At 54.8% G+C, this 17,950-nt stretch overlaps 1 protein-coding gene and 1 long non-coding RNA gene across 2 annotated transcripts in view; one reads left to right on the top strand and one right to left on the bottom strand.

Moving 5' to 3' along the window:
- Positions 1–1,027: 1,027 nt before the first annotated feature.
- LOC125171115 (uncharacterized) lies at positions 1,028–6,212 on the bottom strand. The gene is made up of 3 exons (XR_007154195.1): positions 6,042–6,212; positions 5,749–5,888; positions 1,028–1,207 (listed from the first exon to the last, which is right to left on the bottom strand). It is a non-coding gene; the product is annotated as an uncharacterized LOC125171115 (long non-coding RNA).
- Positions 6,213–6,421: 209 nt separating this feature from the next.
- The window catches only part of PFKFB3 (6-phosphofructo-2-kinase/fructose-2,6-biphosphatase 3), a 75,922-nt gene continuing 64,393 nt past the window's right edge, over positions 6,422–17,950 (top strand). The window contains exon 1 of the mRNA XM_047868237.1: positions 6,422–6,592. Within this exon, the coding sequence (XP_047724193.1) occupies positions 6,577–6,592 (16 nt within the window). The 5' untranslated portion in view covers positions 6,422–6,576. The remainder of the gene's footprint in view (positions 6,593–17,950) is intronic.

Consider the following 17,950-nt stretch of genomic DNA (forward strand, 5'->3'; position numbering starts at 1 on the left):
TGAGTCCTGATTTCTGAAACTCCGCGACCGGAAAGAGAAGAGATGATAATTTCATTCCAACACGGTCAGGGCTGTGCAAAGGGAACCGGTTTAAAGGGGAGGATTAGTAGGAAAGAAGGAGACTCTCTCTGAGCCAGGTCAGACTGATCTGGTGGGCACCGGGGGGTCCACGACCTCAGAGCAGGTAGGCCGTGCCCCCCACCGTCCACAAACCTGTTGCCCGTTTATAAACATTTATTTGGTGTAAGAAACTACCCTGCGGCAGGCAGGACTCCCACGTGGCCCCAGGATTCCTGGCCCTCGTGTACACAAACCTTCCCCAGTTACTCGAACACCAACCCAGTATTGCCGTGAATTTGCAGACAAAAGTAGGATCCCAAATCAGCTGGGCTTACGATACGGAAACTATCTGCAAGGGCCTGTGTCCTTCCTTAAGGCAGGGAGTTTCCTCCGCTGGTCCCAGAGGAAGGGGTCAGAGTTCAAAGCCCGAGAAGCCATCCACCTGCCTCCGCTGACCTGAAGACAGGAGGCGGCCACGTGGCAAGGATGCGGGCAGCCCCTGGGAACAGAGTGCTGGCGGCCTGCGGCCGGCAGGAAGTGAGGACTTTACTCCTGAACTACAGGAACTGAATTCTGCCCTGGGAATGAGCTTGCAAGGCGGTTTTTCTCCAGTCTCCGGTTGGGAACTCCCCCGCTCACAGTGATTTCGGCCTCCTGAGACCCTGAGCAGAGACCCCAGTCTTGCCAGTGTGACTTCTGACCTACAGAATCGGGAGTGAATACGTGGGTGGTATTTTAAGCCACTAAGTTTGTGGTAAAAGCTCCTCCTCACTGTGCTGCCTGGAAATTAGGCAGTTCCCATCATTAATGGTAATTAGTAGCTGATTACACAGCCAGATCAGTTTGGGAGTTGTCTCATTTAGCGAGTTCTGCAGTCTCTATGATTACTCTTTAATTTTTTTTTTAACTTTTTATTCTGAATTTTTAAACTTACAAACATTTTGCAAACAGTCTAAAGAAGTCTCAAACACCCCTCCCCCAATTCTCCAGATGTTGCATAAACACAGTACGGTTACCCAAATCCGGAAATTAATATTGGTACGGTACTATTCCTGTTTCACCAGCTGTCCTACTAATGTCCCTTCTGTGGTTCAGGAAGCCATCCAGGATCCCATGTTCCATTTAGTCTTCATGGCTCGTTAGCTGCCTGTAAAGCAAGAACACTTCCTCAGTCTATCTTTGTCTTTCACGATTTTGACATTGTTGAAGAACTGTTTGCTAGTTATTTTTGTAATGTCCTTTATTTTAGGTGTCTCATGTCTCCTCATGATCAAATTCAGGTTATGCATTTTTGCGCAAGAATGCTGCCCATGTGAGGTGTCCTTCTCAGTGCATTGTATCAAGAGGCACCTGATGCTGATTTGGTCCATTACTGGTGACGTTGACTTTGATTAGGTGGTGGAGGTGGCTTCCAGTTTTTTCTACCGCAAAGCCACCACCTTCCCCTTTGCAACTAATGCTTACCTTGTAGGAGGTACTTTGAGACTGTTAATATCCTGTGTCTCACTGCATTATTGCTGCTTGCTAATTTTAGCCTCCCCGGAGGGTTCTTCTGTGAAACAATTATTTCTGTGCTATTTGCCAAATGGTGACTTTTCTAGCGCCATGATTCCTTCTCCATCTATGAGCTAGGATTCTAGTCATTTCTGTGAGGTCTAGGATTTGTGAGGAAGAGCTCTCCCTCCTCCCCTATGTATCTATTCACTTTCCTATTTATTTATGCCAGTGTGGACTCATGGCTTCTCACTTTGTTCTCTGGGTCACAATCCATTGCTGCCATGACTGTTTTGGAGGAGCCCTTTCACGTTGGATCCTGTGTGTTTTGGACGCGTCCCCGTCGTTTGTCGGCAGGTCTGCAAAATGATTACTTATTTTCTGGCACAACAAGATGTTCCAGGCTCATCCTGTGCTTAGCCGCTCAAACCCTCTGGGGGCTCTTGGCTCCTTCAGTCGGAGACTGGTGTTTAGGAACCAACAGCCGTGAGTTAGATGTGTCCTTATAGCTACCCTTAGTATTTATAGTTTTCTCCGATACTGTGAATCATTGATTCTTTCATAGTTCCGTAATTAGGTGTGCGCAGGTGAACACGTGCATGCGTGCGTGCACACGCACACGCACAGGCACACACACATTTTGGTAATGGATAGTTGCTCATCCCCCAGCAGCTGGATTTCCCTCGGCCCCCTCGACCCCAAGGAAGCTCAGCCCCAACATTCCTGGGCCAGCCCACGTGCTCCTGCCCCACGCCCTCCCCCCCCCCCCCCATGCTCCCCATCGCTTCTCTCTTCTTCTGGGACCCTTCCCTCTCACTACCCCAGGGCCCCTGCTTCCAGCTCTACTGCTGCTGTTATAATGGCAGCTGCCTTTCACTGAGCATGTGTGCTCCAGGCAAATACGATTTCACGCGATCTTTACAGCAACCTGTAAAGAATGCATTATGCCCATTTTATAGGCAAAATACTGAAGCTCGAAGAGGGTCTATCATACAGCCTTGGGAAGCCATGGCAGAGATTCTCAGCCAGTGTCTTCTCCTCACCCCTTGCTTGCGTCTTGCACGCACCCACGCCAGGGCTGGCTGGCCGGAGGTCGGCCTTTTGGCAGGACCCAGGGGCCCAGAAGCTTGAGGCGGCAGCAGCTTTAAACCACCTGGACTGTATCAATGGGGGGTGGCCCGCAGTGGGGACAGCCGCTGGACTCTCCACTCTGGGGAGTCTGGTGGAGGTGGGGGTGGGCCCCTCAAGTACTTTATGGGCCCTGCTGGTCCCTGTCCCCAGGCACGCCCCTTCCTTCCTTCCTTCCTTCCTTCCTTCCTTCCTTTCTTCCTTCCTTCCTTCCTTCCTCCCTCTCTCCCTCCCTCCCCTCCTTCCTTCCTTCCTTCCTTCCTTCCTTCCTAACACACTCTTCTTTACCAGTGTTCCCTGACCCCGATCAAATGTTCCCTCTTCCTATGACCTCAGTTCCTTCACTGGAGACCAAACCTCACATCCTACAGCTAGAGAGGAAAGGCTTGTGGGTAGAGATGAATTTCCGGGGTGGAACGTGTTAGATCTCTGAGCGTTACCCTCACTTTGGAGACAGCATGAAAGCCTTCAGTTTGGCCTACAAACTGGAAAAGAAATCTGGGAAGGGGGGCCCTTTTCTTCCTGCAGTAAGGAAACCAGAGGCCATGGCTCTGGCACTTTCTGCCCCAAGAGCCTGGGCCGGGAGGCGCCCCGCGGAGCACCGGGACCAGAGGAGAAGGGAGGCTGGTGCCCTGGGTGGGAGGAGCCCTGATTCTGCTCCAGATCCTGCAGGACCCCTCCCAGCCCGGTCCCACTCCCCCTCTTGGGTGTCTGAGCGCAGCCCTACACAAGGAGGGCCGGCTGCACCCTTATCACCTGGGAAGCTTCAGGCCCCGCCCCAGGCTTACTAAATCAGAAACCGCCCCTGGGGCCCAGCCGGCTGTCACAAATCCAGTCCTGCAGCTTGCTCCCTGCCCTTGGGCTGGAGCAGCTCTGTCCTCAGGCCCCCCGATGACCGGCTGGTGCTAGTGATGGTGGCCATTCTAGCACGGTGACAGCTGGGGCCCTGGAGGAAGACCGGAATCCGCCTGAGAACTCTTGCAGTTTCCGCAAGGTTCCAGCCACTAGGCTCGACTCTAGACGGCAGTGTGCTGTGCTCAGAGCTCCTCAGAAGAGTACTGTCCCGTCCATAGGTCATCAGACCCAGAACAGAAACGTCAGCGGACACAACGGGGAGTTTGGGGAATAATGACGAGATTCCTTCACTCTGCGACTCACACTATATTGTGGAAAGTGCCTCGGAATATACTCTCCACTTAAGATCTCTTCAAATCCTGCCTCCGCGCCGAAAACCAGAGGGCTGTGAACCACTACCCCAGCCCATACTGGCTACTGGCCACAGTGAGTTAGTAGTTCTTGAGCAAATCCAATTTTTCAGGCCACTCGTTTCTCTCCTGTGTGAACTTGCCTAGGCTGTTGCCTCCCTTGTGCAAAGGACAAGCAGAGACACTCTTGCGGGTTATGAAATGTCCACGGCAACCCTTGTCGGCAGGTTCTGATTGGACCTGAAAGAACAGACGTCCCCGGGGATTATGAACAACAAGACCCAACATCAGAGGGGGCTGCTCTCGGAAATGATGGGAATAAGACAGCCACGAGTCCCCTGTTGTTCCTAGAGGGGATTATGCTCAGGAGCGGAGAGATGGGGCTCCGGTTCCTCTGTGGGGAACCGGTTTTCCTGCACCACTTCTGATTCCGCAGGGGGGGACTTTCCACACCTATGAGCGCTTCTCCCAAGTGTCCTGCAATTGGATCCAGTTCCCACACTAACTCCCTGCGCTTGGCATGGACCCCACAGGGCAACAAGGGGCTCAGCCCCACAACACTGCCCCCCACTTCAGATGCCAGTGCAACTACTGGGTGCCCAGGTACCCGCTCTTCTGTCTGACGTGGCCACAAAGTCTGGGGTCTCCGCGACTTTCGCTTTCAGGTTTGATAATTTGCTAGCGCTGCTCATGGAACCCAGAGAAGTGCTTTACTTGTTATTATCAGTTTATTGCATGTATCAGTTTATACAACTCGGGAACAGCCAAATGGGAGAGGAGCGTAGGATGAGGTGAGCCGGTAGAGGTCCGTCCTATCGGAACCTGCCACCTTCAGCCTGGAAACTCTCCGAACCCGTCATTTAGGGGTTTTTATCCACGCTTCATTACATGCACATGACTGACCACTGGTGATCCGACCCAATTGCCAGCCCCTCTCCCCTCCCTGGGTGGGGGTGGGGGGATAGAGCTGAGAGTTCCAACCCTCTAAGCATGATGTGGTCTTTCTGGCCACCAGCCCTTATCCTGAAGCTACCTAAGTGTCCCAGTCACCAGTCATTTCATGAACATGCAAAAACCCTCTTTTCGCTCTGGAGATTCCGAGGTTTTTAAGCGCCAGGTGCCAGGAACTGGGAACAAAGACCAAATACGCATGTCTTACTGTATCACAATCAGCTGCCTGAGTCCACAAGGCAGTAAAGGCACCAGCTACAAGGAAGAGGTCCCCGCCCCCCCCCCCCCCCCCCCCCCCGCAGCGTGCATGTCCTCTGGCTTCACTGTGACTCGCAGCCGCACAAATCCGAGATGTGCAGGCTTGCATTTATCTGGCCTTAGATAAAATTTGCCTTCCTGCAAGTGAGTCCATGGAGTAAAGTGCAGGTCCGCTGGGTGTTATGGTTGTGGCAGGGGAAAGGGCAGAGGACCTTGGCGATCTCTCTCAGTGTCAGATCTGCCCCCCCCCCCCCACTTCCTGTTCCTCTTACACAGACTGACACCCACACTCAGGAGCTGAAGTCGGAGAGCTCAGGAACCCAAATGACAATACCTTGTCTGAACCAACGCTGGCTTCCTTCTCCCAGACGTGGGTTCCCTTCGAATGTGGGGGTGGAGTCTGGACCACCACCCATAAAGGGTAGCAGCCAAAGGAACTGCACCCCCCCCCCCCCCATCACGAAATGATTAAAAACCCATGAACACCCCACTGGCTCTGACTTTTCAGTTCACCTGGATTTTTTTTTTTCCACTACGTAGAAAGTGGGGAATTGCATAGGTACCTTAAATATTAGATCTGGAAACTGTTCCCAACACCATTTCTTCAAACTGTAACATAAAATAGCACTTTTTCACAGGAACTAACTCTCACCTGGACGGACAGATGACCTCTGCCTTTGAGAAATTTGATCCCACCAAGTAGTTAAGCATTTTTCAGGTGCTGGCCTTCACACAAAATGTTTAGTGATGTGAGGAATGGTCTCCCTTCTCCATTTCTCGAGGTTACGGTTCCTGGAAGTCCCATTATTATTATCATTTTAAAATTATTTTTGACATATGTATTGATCAGGATGTGAGGTGCTGTTCTAGGTCCCCGGGGAAACAGCGATGCGCAAGGGAGAGAGAGAGAGAGAGAGAGAGAGAGAGAGAGAGAGAGAGACGCACAGTTTGCCGGAGGCGATCACTGCCGGGGTGGGGTCGAGGTGGGGGGTGGAAGAGCGCGGGGCGGGAGCCCAGGGGCTGGAAGGATTTTCCACGAGGGCGGCCAGAGATGCGCTTTGCGGGGATTACTCCCTCCGGCCTCCATTTAATTTCCGTCCACGCCGGCCAGCCATTGGCGCCGCCCCCCCTCCCCCCCACCCCCCGTGCCGGTGCCGAGCGCCCGAGGGCAGAATCAGCGCGGGAGGCGGTCCCCCGAGGCCCCGCCCGGAAGGTGTACCCGCGGCGTGGGGAGGGGCGCGCAGCGGCGCCGGGCGCGCAGGGGTTAAGCGCTTTCCGCCGGGCCCGCCCCGGAGGCCGCGCCGCCCGCCTCGCCGCGGTCCCACCCTCCGGCGGTGACGCGCCCCGCTCTGTCCAAATATGTCCCTTTCCCCCCTCCCTCGCCCGGCGCCCGCAGGCGCCCCCGAGCCGCGAGGCTGGCACTCGGACGTCGCCCGGCTTCGGTATCCCGGGCCGGCCCCGCGGGGCGCACCCCTCCGCGATGCCCTTCAGGAAAGGTAGGCGCCCAACCCCGCGCGCGGCCGCCGGGGACGCAGCCCCGAGAGCCCAGCCCGCGTGGTCTCCCCCTCCCCCCCCCCCCCCCCCCCGGGCGCGCGCCGCTCCCCGCGCGACCCCCCGTCGTCCCCGCGCGACCCCCCCCCGCCCGGCCCTGCCGTGCCCGCCACCCCCACCCCCCCCCGGGCCCCGCGCAGCCCGCCACCCCCCGCGCTGCCGGGCACTGTCCGGCCCTTCGCACCGCCCCCCGCGCCGGCTCTGCCCTCGGCCCTGCCCGCCCCCGGTCCCGCACCGCCCTCAGACCGCGCGCTGCCCCGTCCGCCCCCGCCACCGCCGCACGTGTCCCGGCCGGTGCGCCGCGCGGGCTGCCCAGGGCCTGCGCCACTTGCGCGACTTTGAACGAACCCCCGGTCGCGCCTCATTAAGTTGGAGGTCGCGCGCGACCGGCGGGCTGGGGGCCCTCGGTGGCGGGGGCTTGGCCGCGTGGGATTCCTCGCTGCGCACTCGGTGGCAGGCTGAGTCCGGGGGGAGGGACCGCCGGGACACGCGGGTGGGAGAGGCAGGTCTGTGTGCGAGTCCTGCCGCCGCCCTTCTCTACCCTCCGACTCCTGGGACGTCATGTAAACCACCCGGAACCTCAGTTCTTCGGCAAAATGGGGGACTGGGGACGGCTGTGTGGGACCGGCGGGACAATGCACCGAAAGGCGGATACCGACCCGAGGTGAGGTCGGCCTGGCCTAGGAAGGTGCCCTCCGGCAAGACCTCCCCCCCGCCCTGCGCCTGGCACGGGGACACCCACCTGGCCCACCTGCAGGCCTGGCATTTAAGCTTGTTCACGGGGCCCTCCTCCTCTGCAGCGGATGTGTGTGTGTGGGGGGGGGGGGTGCACAAGCCCTGTCCGCGAGCCTCAGATTCTCCTGTGGCCCCCTGCCCCGGAAGGGGGATCCCACTGTATTTGGCCTCAGTTGGCTAGCCGGGTGATGAAGGCCGTGTCACTGCAGAGCTCCGCTCGGATCCTGGCGGCTGCCGGTCAGCTCGGAGCCCAGGGTAGAGAGGGAGATTCAGTTTTACTTCCCTGTCCGAGCTGTCTGACTCCTTCCCCTTTTCTCTTCGTGTGGGGAGGGGTTCGGTCTCCGGTGACCCACCCCTACCTGGGTACCCTGGCCAGGTGAGGAGTAACTAAGAGGAAGCCTCCACCCCGCCCCCCCCAGGGGGGGACGGCTGGGACTGAGCTGGGTGGCCCTCTGCCTGTCTTCTTGCCGGCTCTTCCTTTCCTCATAGCTCAGATTCTAGGCCAATGCTCTGGTTGCACTTGAAGCCCTGTTGGCCTTTGTCCTTTTCACAAAGGTTGCCGGATAGAGCTCCTGGTTGTGAACGGGACTGGTGAGAAGGAAGGCGGCTGCTTCTAAGAGCAGGCGGGGTGTGTGGGGGGGGTGGTGAGAAGGAAGGCCTCTGCTTCTAGGAGCTGGGAGAAAGCTGTCTTCGGTCCTCTGTCAGCTCACGACATCCCGCCCCTCGGTCACTGTCCTCAGTGTCTCCATTACTCCACTTGTAACATGGCGGCCTTGCCTAGACGGTCCCTCAGGCTCTCACCTGACCTCATTTAACTGCAGCGTGAACAGTCGCGTGTCTGCTGACTTTACCACTTCTCCGCTCGCTCATTTCCTTGTGGTCTCTGCGGGGGAGCTCCCAGAAGGCCTGTCCCAGCACTTGTTGGTGGGGGCCAGGGAGGGGGTGGCGAGCGTCCACATCAAGGATTAAATACCTGCGCAGCTAAATGATCTTGCACGTGTGACGATTTCCCTTGATGACAGTATTAATAGCTCACACAGGACAAAACATTTGCAAACTGCTAAAGGTTGAGGCTTTGTCATTGCTGCACGAAGGGGACAGTACCGTTCCCTGTTCTGTGGATGCTAATTCGTGAAGGTCCTAGGATGGGAGGAACAGTAGTTGCTGGGTTTTGGAAGCTTTGGTGGTAAGCCAGCCAGGGCTGGGACTCTGGAGGGCTTGGAGCCCGAGCCAGAACTCCCCCACTTGATTGAGTCGTGATCTCCTACCTAGAAGTAAGCCCAAGTGGAAATTGCAGGGAGACCTGGTTTGTTCAGTATCGTGATAGGATGTCATTTGGGGCTGCGCAAGGTGGAAAGGTCGGCCGTGGGGTGGGGCTCAGCACCGTGTCCCTGGAACTGTCCAGATGGTGGACACTTAAGTGCATGTGTTTTACTTATCTTTTTTTTTTTTTTTTTTTGGATTTTGAGCCATCTGAATATATTAACAATTCAAAAAAATAATTAAAAAATTAGGAAATGAAAAGCCTTTCCTGCTCTCTCCACCCCCCTTGCCCCCACGCTGAGAAGAAGCCCGATGGAGGACTTCCTCCTAGCTAAACCTCTTGAAAGTTACTTGACTACTAATTCCCTTCCCATGCTGTGTTTTTGGGGCTTGACAGGTAGGACTTTGGGATCAGCTCGGTCAGAGGCCCAGTGAGACCAGAAGGTGTGCTTGCTCATAGGGGGCAAGCTGAACAAAGTTTAATAAGGGGACTGTTAGAACATTTGGGTGGGGTGTACAAAACTCAAAAGAGAGTGCAGAACCTCGGGCATTACCGCCCGAGGCCCAAAGGGCTGAGGAGCCTGATCGGAGCTGAGCCCGCTTATGATCCGGGCAGCTTGTAGTCCCAAGGAGAGTGGGGAGCAGACTGGGAGAGTCAGCAGCAAGGCCACGCTCCTCCCTCCCTCGGACCTCAAGGCCTGGGCAGCCTGCCGGCCGGAGCCCCTCAATTCCACGCAGGCTGGCCCGCTGGGATGCAGAGCTGGGTGGGCTCACCTTTGGTGGAGGGCGGATCTGGTGAGACAAACAGGTGACCTGCCCAGGATCTTAGGTCCTGTGCCTTGAGTGTGGGATGAACAAGCTGATGTCTCCCGAATGCAGAGTTCAGTGACTGCATGCTACGTCATTCTTTGTTTTGTTCGTTTGTTCGTTCATTCATTCATTCATTCATTTATTCATTCATTCTCTGGATCGAGTGCGTGCTATGCACCAGGGTCATGCACCGTGCTGGCCCAGTGAGGCTTGGCAGCTCCCTCCCTGGACTGACGCCTCCAGTCCGGTCCACGGTGCTCCCGTACGGCCAGGCAGAAACCACCGAGCGCAGATGGATGAACGAAGCTGGCCGAGATCGGCCCGGGCAGCAGCTGCCAGCGACCTTCCCCACGGGCAGGTGGCCACGGTGGGGAACAGAGCTGGGTCCTCTGCCATGTGGCTGGAAGAAGTAGGCTTCGAGATTGGTCTGGGTCAGGAGGAAGCAGCACTCTCTGAAGCTGGCAGGAAGAGCTTGGGCGAACACCAGGAGTAGGCGGTGGTGGGCGGGTGGTGGTGGGGGGGGAAGGCCGTGGTGGGGGGTGAAGGCTGGAGCCCCTCTGTGAAGGGAGGGGGTGGCTCTTCTCAGAGGGCTTTACAGATAGGAGACGGGGTGACTGTTCCTGAGATTTAGGTGCGGCTCTGTCCGAGCCTGGGGTCTCCACTACCTTCTCGAGGTCCCCTTCTGGTTGAGAAGTAAAACTGTCTTAGGGAACGGGGTCGCAAGGATTCTGGCACAGCCCCACCTTCGGGGGGACAAGGGGAACAGTGAATGACAGTAAGAAACCCAACTAGCATCACAGAGCGTCCTCCCCAGACCTTCTCCAAGTGCCTTCTGTGTGCTCACCGGTTCTCCCCACCTGCTGATGTGAGTAGCATCATTTCCCTGTAAAGATAAAGGACACGCGGCTTACAGGGACAGTGCAGCTTGTCTAAATTCCCTCGCTAAGTTGTGTGCTCCGCAGGGCTGGGACTTAGGCCTCTGCATTCTGCCTTTCCGGCACGGCCGGTGATGGCCCAGGTTAGGAGGTGACGTAGGATATGATCGCCATCAGGCGGAGAAACCGCACAGTATGAGAAGTGTGCCGTGTGAACGAGCAATTTCTTTCACATCAGAAAGGAGCAGAGGGACAGACGGGGTTGCCTGATGCGTCTGGGTCTTTGAGAGACGGATGCAGGCGGATGCGGGTGGGCCCGCACAGGACAATACCAGCCTTCTGCCTCTCTTCAGGTGGCCCCAGGACACTGCCGTCATAAGTGCCGATGTCATAAGTGCCGATCTCGTGTCGTGGAGCTGATGACAGGCCGCAGCTGTTTGGGGAGCTGACCCGTGCCTGCTGGGCACAGGGTTTCCGGGGATGCTGAGGGAACTAAGGGAAAAACAAATACCATCACAAGGGATGCGACACATTTGGAATTCCAGCAACTCAGCCACTTGCAACAGGAAATCAGTTACATTTGTTTCGAATTTGCTGACTGGGGTCAGCATTTTGGGACGGTAAACCCAGGACCTGTCCTTCCTTTCTCTCCCCAGGGGAAGTGCGAAGATCAGATCCTGAAAAGACCTTCTCCAGGAGGGGCTGGGCTCTCCTTCCTTCCTGTCCCGGGCGCCTCCTTGCACTCTGGGTGTCTGTGATGGTGGGCTATGTTCTGGGGTGCGCTCTCCTCCCCCAGGGCCTAGCAGCTTCCTGGATGAGGCCGGGTCCCAGATGTGCTTGCGGCGTGCTCCCCAAGGAAGGAGACCCAGCGGTGTTGTGTACGGACAGGTGCTGGTGTCGGGGGGAACAGTCTGGCCGGGGAGCTCGGAGACAGGGCGACTGGGGTCAGTTACTGGCTGGATTATCTCAAGTCACTTAAGAGCACTTGGCCTCAGTTTACCAGCCTGGGAAAGGAGCGTGAGCTAAGATTCCCTCCAGATCTGACTCCGTGCCCTCTAATCGTTTGTCTCACACACACGGAGTCTCCCACGCGTCTTGGGCAAGCTGTCTGCAGGAGGTAGAAGGGATCGTCTCTGTGCCTTTGTCCCCAAAGACTGTCCTGGGCATGCTAGCCTGCTGTCTCCCGGTGTCTTCAGGAGAGAAACTAAGTTTCAGACAAGTGGCACATGACAAAGTCATGGCCCTGCGTTCTCTGGTCTCCGTGATCCTTCAGCTTTGGCCTCAGGACTGAAATTTATGCCCAAGGAGGTTGGTATCGGAGTCCGATTTCTTTCTTTCTTTCTTTTTAATGTTTATTTATTTATTTTTGAGGAGAGCGAGCACAAGCAGGGGAGGGGCAGAGAGCGGGAGGGAGACCCAGAATCCGAAGCCGGCTCCAGGCTCCGAGCTGTCAGCCCAGAGCCCGACGCGGGGCTCGAACCCACGAACCGTGAGGTCGCGACCTGAGCCGAAGCTGGACGCGTCACCAGCTGAGCCACCCACACGCCCCTCAGAGTCCAGTCTCCTGAATGTGCATTATACCTTCCTGTCCTATGGAGTCTGGAAGTCTGTGTGTCTGATGTCAGGCCATCATATTCATGGGTCTGGCAGTTCCATCAGGTAGCTCCAGGGCTGAGAACGTTTTGCTCATCTTCCCAGAGTCTAAAGTAATCATAAGTAGCAGGCCCCCCAGGGTGGAACTTTATAGGTAAGAGTGACTGTGCCCACACCATGCTGACAGTCAATTTGTCAGAAAGAGAGCCTCCCTCTTCCCCGCGTCCTTGGCCCGATGAAAACAAGCGGGTGTTCCAGAAGTGTGGGCCCTTCACCTGGCTTTCCTCTCTTGATGTGCAGGGAGCTGAGCTGTGCTGATGCTTTTTGAGGAAACTACTGTGTTCCTCCTTAGGGCCAAACTGCTTTGGTGTTTTTACCTTCTCCTTGACGTATTGAACCCCAGCAATGGATTGGATTCAGGAAGCCCTCCCCTCGAGGCTGTGGAAGTCATCACGAGGCTTGGGGACCTGGCTCGGTCCAGTCACAGGCAGAGCAGAGTTTCATCGGTCAGTGGGGGCAAACAGGGGCTCAGAGAGGTACCCCAGAGAAGCGTGGGCTTCGGGGCAGGAAGAAAGAAAGAGAACGAACCTGTCAGGAGAGAGATGCGTTTTGATGCAGACAGACCCTGGAAAGCCTGGCCCCCAGCACCATGGCCGCATGATTGTTCGTGTGGCCAGATGCTGCCTGGGAAGAGTGGGTGCAGAAAGTCCCCTTCTGTAGGGAAATGTCCAGACCCTGTGGGCCTTATTCCTGGCCACACATTTGGATTAACCGGGGAGCTTTTAAAAAAAGTCTGATGCAGGGGCGCCTGGGTGGCGCAGTCGGTTGAGCCTCCGACTTCAGCCAGGTCACGATCTCGCGGTCCGTGAGTTCGAGCCCCGCGTCGGGCTCTGGGCTGATGGCTCAGAGCCTGGAGCCTGCTTCGGATTCTGTGTCTCCCTCTCTCTCTGCCCCTCCCCCGTTCATGCTCTGTCTCTCTCTGTTCCCAAAAATAAATAAACGTTGGAAAAAAAAAATTTAAAGAAAAAAAAAAAGTCTGATGCAGGGGCGCCTGGGTGGCGCAGTCGGTTGAGCCTCCGACTTCAGCCAGGTCACGATCTCGCGGTCCGTGAGTTCGAGCCCCGCGTCGGGCTCTGGGCTGATGGCTCAGAGCCTGGAGCCTGCTTCGGATTCTGTGTCTCCCTCTCTCTCTGCCCCTCCCCCGTTCATGCTCTGTCTCTCTCTGTCCCAAAAATAAATAAACGTTGGAAAAAAAAAATTTAAAGAAAAAAAAAAAAAGTCTGATGCACCAGAAATTCTGATGGGATAGTTTTGGGCCGATGCTCGGGCAGAAAGTTTCATGAGCCAGTACTGATCCCAGAGTGTATGGCACGCTGTGATATTTTGTAGTCTCTTCTGTCTCATTGAAAAGGATTCTGGTGTGCTTCCAGCAAATCGATTTCAAGGCCACTAGTGGGGAGGAGCCCACAATCTTGAAAACACTGTTCTAGCGTGATAGCTCGTGCTGCAGAGGCTGGGGGCTGAAAACTGCGTTTCCCAGCTCTCCCCTGCAGCTGGGGTGCCGAGCGTGACTTAGGGTTTTCATCAAGGTCCGAGTGGTCCTGCTTCAGGATTCTGGCAGGTACAGCTGTGGAGGCGTCCAGCCTGTCAGCGGGGGGCTTTCTGAACCAGGCAGCCTTGGCAAGAAGCAGGGAACGTGGATAAAAGGTTAGCGTCCCCCCCGTTCAGTCAGCCATCCACAAAGACCCCATTTCTCTGGGGACATGCACAAAATAACCAGTTGGGGAACACTGAGAAAGGGAGGGTTGTAGACTCACTCAATAGTTGAGGACATTGACATAGAACGGGCAAGAGGGGCGCCTGGGTGGCTCAGTCGGTTAAGGGTTCGACTCTTGGTGTCGGCTCAAGTCATGATCTCACGGTTTGTGGGATCGAGTGTCGCGGCCGGCGCGACAAACACCGAGGTCAGGGTCCTGAGGGTAGGGGAGTGCAAGAAAAAAAGAGAGAAGAGAAAGTTTGGGAACAGGAGGGTCCCCTGGGCTGATGGCCCAAGTGACGGCTTGATTGTTGCTGTACACAATCTTTTATAACCAGACTCTTACGGGTTAGGTCATTCTAAGAATAAACAGGTTTCACATAATTGCTGCCCACCAAAACATTGAGTTCTGTGTTTCTTGTGCATTTTCTAGACGGGTCACAAGACCTTGCTGATAAGATTGCTAGCAAAACACAGTTCCCATGTTTGTTTCTATCTGACTCGGGGTAGAAAAAGGGAGGTAGCATTACTGCCAACACCTGCAGACCACAGGCTTCAGGAATTAACTCTCTCAGCCTTGACAAGGCTTTCGTATGCCCTTGAAAATGGGGGAATGGGAGGGGGAACCACCGGGTTGGCTTGAGTCAACGGGGAACGTTGCTCCACCCGGTCTCAGCCTGGCGCCGGGGCCCGGCCCCCCACAATCGAGCCCCATGTCAGCCTCTGCACTGAATGTGGAGCCTGCTTGAGATCCTCTCTCTCTTTCTCTCTGCCCCTCCCCCCGCTCCTGCTCCCACTCGCTCTCTCTCTCTCTCCCTTAAAATAAATAAATAAACCTAAAAAAAAAAAAAGCAAGAAACACAACTGGATGCCAGCTGGCTGCCTCTGCCCACAGTACCTCCCTGTGCTGTTACTTCAGTCATTTCCATACGCTCTTCAATCATCTGGCAAAGATCTATCTGTTTGGCTCCAAACAAACCCCACAGCACCTGCTTTACCTGCGGGGTAAAGAGCTGAGGGTACAGCAGTGACCAGTGTAGGCAAAACTGCCTGCCTTCATGGGACTGACTTTCTAATGGGGGTAGACAGGCAATAAACAGATAGGTGAATATAGAGTGTGCCCAATGGACCTAATGGCTATGGAGAGGAGGAAGGAGAGTGGGGATGGGGGACAGGCCTCTATTTTAAGTAGGATGGTCGCCCCAGGGTGACATTTGGGTAGAGACTGAAGGGAGTGAGGAGTGGACGGTGCAGTATGTTAGGAGAGTGTTCTCACAGGGGGAAGTGCAGGTGCAAAGTTCCTGTGGCCACAGTGGGCTGAGTTTGGGAGGAAATATGCAAGCCAGTGAGGCCACCTTTAGAAAGGTAGCAGGGCAGATGCTATAGATCAAGGCTACTCTAGGGCCTGGGCCTCTGACTCCGAGTGGGATGGGAAGCCCTTGGAGGGTTTCAGCCGAGGCATGGCAGAAATGAACTTGGCTATTATAAGCCATGAGTGCAGGATGGGGCTGCCTTCCTGAGAACAGGCTGTAGGGTGACGAGGGTGAATCAGGGAGACCAGGTGGGAGCCTGTTGGTGAGCGGTGACATTGGCTTAGGTCAGGCTGGGGGAGGGGCAGGTGGTCCAAAGTGGTTGGATTCTGACTATATTTAGGATTCGCAGACTGCAGGGATTGTGAGGCATTGGATGTAGGGGAAGAGGAAGGGTGAGCCATGGGTGACTCCCTAGCTGCCTTGTGGGAGGGATGCCGAGGGCCCTGGTGGTTATGGTCGCGGCCGCGCCACCAGCCGAGGCGCCACCAATCCCGGGGAGTTCATTGGCGCTCTGTAACTGTGCTCTTGACCTCCAAGAGGAGTGGACCTCCCCAAGCAGCGGTTCGGCTTGTATCCGTGGTTCGGGAGGGTTGGGACTCAGCAAGGAGCCTTCCAGAAAGACCGATTATGCTCTGAGCCACGTGTCAGGCAGACACCTCCTTTAAGAAAAACCTGGCTTTCAAAACCAGGATTGATTATTATTGCCACACATGAGGGATTCTTAAAGTTCGGGTGTGTTTTACATACTGGACACATGGCCGAGCATGGGTAGTTTCCCAGCCGGGAGAGAAGCGTGCGCTGGGGTTTTCACGTTGCCAGTGTTTCTGTGTCCATAGTACCCTATTGCCAGACAATTTCTGTCCATCCTTCAGTTTCCTTAGACCATGAAGGCCTCCATTGTCGGAGAGGGGAAAGCTCCAGGCCAGAGAGCCATCCCGAACAAACTCAGCCCAGGCACCAGCTGACCATGTTGGCCTCCAAACAGGGTGACCGGCTCGACCAGGATTGCCCGGGATGTCCCCTTCCTTAGTGCGGGAAACCAGGAGACAAGGCCACCTCCTGAGTTCCGGGCACACCAGGACGCTGGGTCACCCCACTTGCCTCCAGCCAGCCCTGGCCCCCGGGCTTGATGGCCTCATTTAGAGGAATAGGTTTTAAAACCTCATTAATGTTTGAATAACAAAAGGGAAGAATCCAAGCTAACGTCATGGTCCGCAGACTTGAAGACTCAGGAGGATGTGTTTCCTTGCGGTTCTGCCAAGGGGCGTGGAAGGAAATCAAAGCAAGAATTGTCAGCCACTCGCTGCCTCCTGCTCACAGTAAAGGAATCCGAATCTGCAGATTGGCTGGTGTCTGTGTGAAAAGTCTGCAACTTGAATGTCATGCTTTTATGATAAAGTGAGTCGGTTGGCATCCACTTCACCGTGAATCATGTCTGCTGCAGATACATCATTTCCCAGATATACGTGGAGAACAAAAAGTGGAGCCCACCTCAAGCCAAATCATGTTTTGGGCAAATCCTGGATTATGTAAAAGCTTTTCATTTGAAGTCACTTGAATGAAGCAAAAGGTCCTGTTGTCACTGCTGCTGCTTTAAGGAAATTTATTATTTCTTAAGTGTATAAGACTTCAAAAGATTCATTTTGTAATGCACGCCAGTAAGTAACAAACGGCATGACGGTAGAATCACGATCCGTGCTACCGAGCAGTGAGACGGGCCTTTTTCCTCTGTGGCTACGTTCCTTCCCCTGGCTTCGGTGAGAAAGAACCCAACGGTTCATAACACCTGTCCGTCACCAGGTGTGTCGTTCGTGGGCATGTCACGGAGAGAAGCTTCTGCACCGGTGATGTTCAGTCCAAAAGGAACAGCTTTCAGCGGCTAGATGCACACGTACAGGAGACGAATAAATGACCTTTCGGGGTAGTCGCGCCATGCAGTGTTACACTGTGGTCTGGGTGAGCCATGCGCTCTGATAGACGGCTGTATTCGATATTGTCATGACTGTTTAAAAAATTGCAAAACGTTATGTGCAGTGAAATACTTAAAAAAATTTTTTTTAACGTTTAATTTTTGAGAGAGAGTGAGAGCAAGCTGGGAAGAAGGGGCAGAGAGAGAGGGAGAGAGAACCCAACGCAGGGCTCTATCCCACGAACCGTGAGATCGTGACCTGAGCTGAAGTCAAGAGTCTTAACCAACTGAGCCACCCAGGGGCCCTGTAAAATATTTTTTTATAAAACACCTGAAACTAAACAATATTGCTTTTAAGCAATACTTACATAACAAAACAATATTTCTTTTTATTATTGTTTTTTTTTTAATGTTTATTTATTGAGAGAGAGAGTGCGCAAGCATGGGAGGAACAGAGAGAGAGAGGGAGACAGAATCCGAAGCAGGCTCCAGGCTCTGAGCTGTCAGCACAGAGCCCGATGCGGGGCTCGAATGCATGAACTGCGAGATCATGACCTGAGCTGAAGTCGGACGCTTAACCGACTGAGCCACCCAGGTGCCCCCAAAACAATATTTCTTTTGTAAAATTCAGTATAATGGCTACTTCCGTCTGGAGGGAGGCAGGAGCAGGGATGGGGGAATATGTATAGAGAGTGAAAAGCTCAGCTATCAATTGGCTGATGGGTTTCTGCTGGTCTGTTATGTCACTTCAACAGTATAAAAGGGGGCCGTTCAAAGATCAGTGAGGAGTGCATGAGATGAACCAAGGATTATGAACCCAAACCTCTGTGCCTGGGGCCCCCAAATCAAGAAAGAATGAAGAATTTTTCCTCCTACTTGTTAAGGAGATCAGCAGTTTCCAAAGCTGTGTTTTCATGGTTCGTGAAATAATTGTCAGGCAAGTTGAGTGCCCTTTGTGTCTACAGTCATGATTGTTTTCTAGGCAAATGGACAAGAAAGAAGAGTGTGGTAAATCGATGGGGCGCCTGGGTGGCTCAGTCGGTGAAGCA

Source organism: Prionailurus viverrinus, chromosome B4 (assembly GCF_022837055.1).
Source record: "Prionailurus viverrinus isolate Anna chromosome B4, UM_Priviv_1.0, whole genome shotgun sequence".
Lineage (NCBI taxonomy): Eukaryota > Metazoa > Chordata > Mammalia > Carnivora > Felidae > Prionailurus > Prionailurus viverrinus.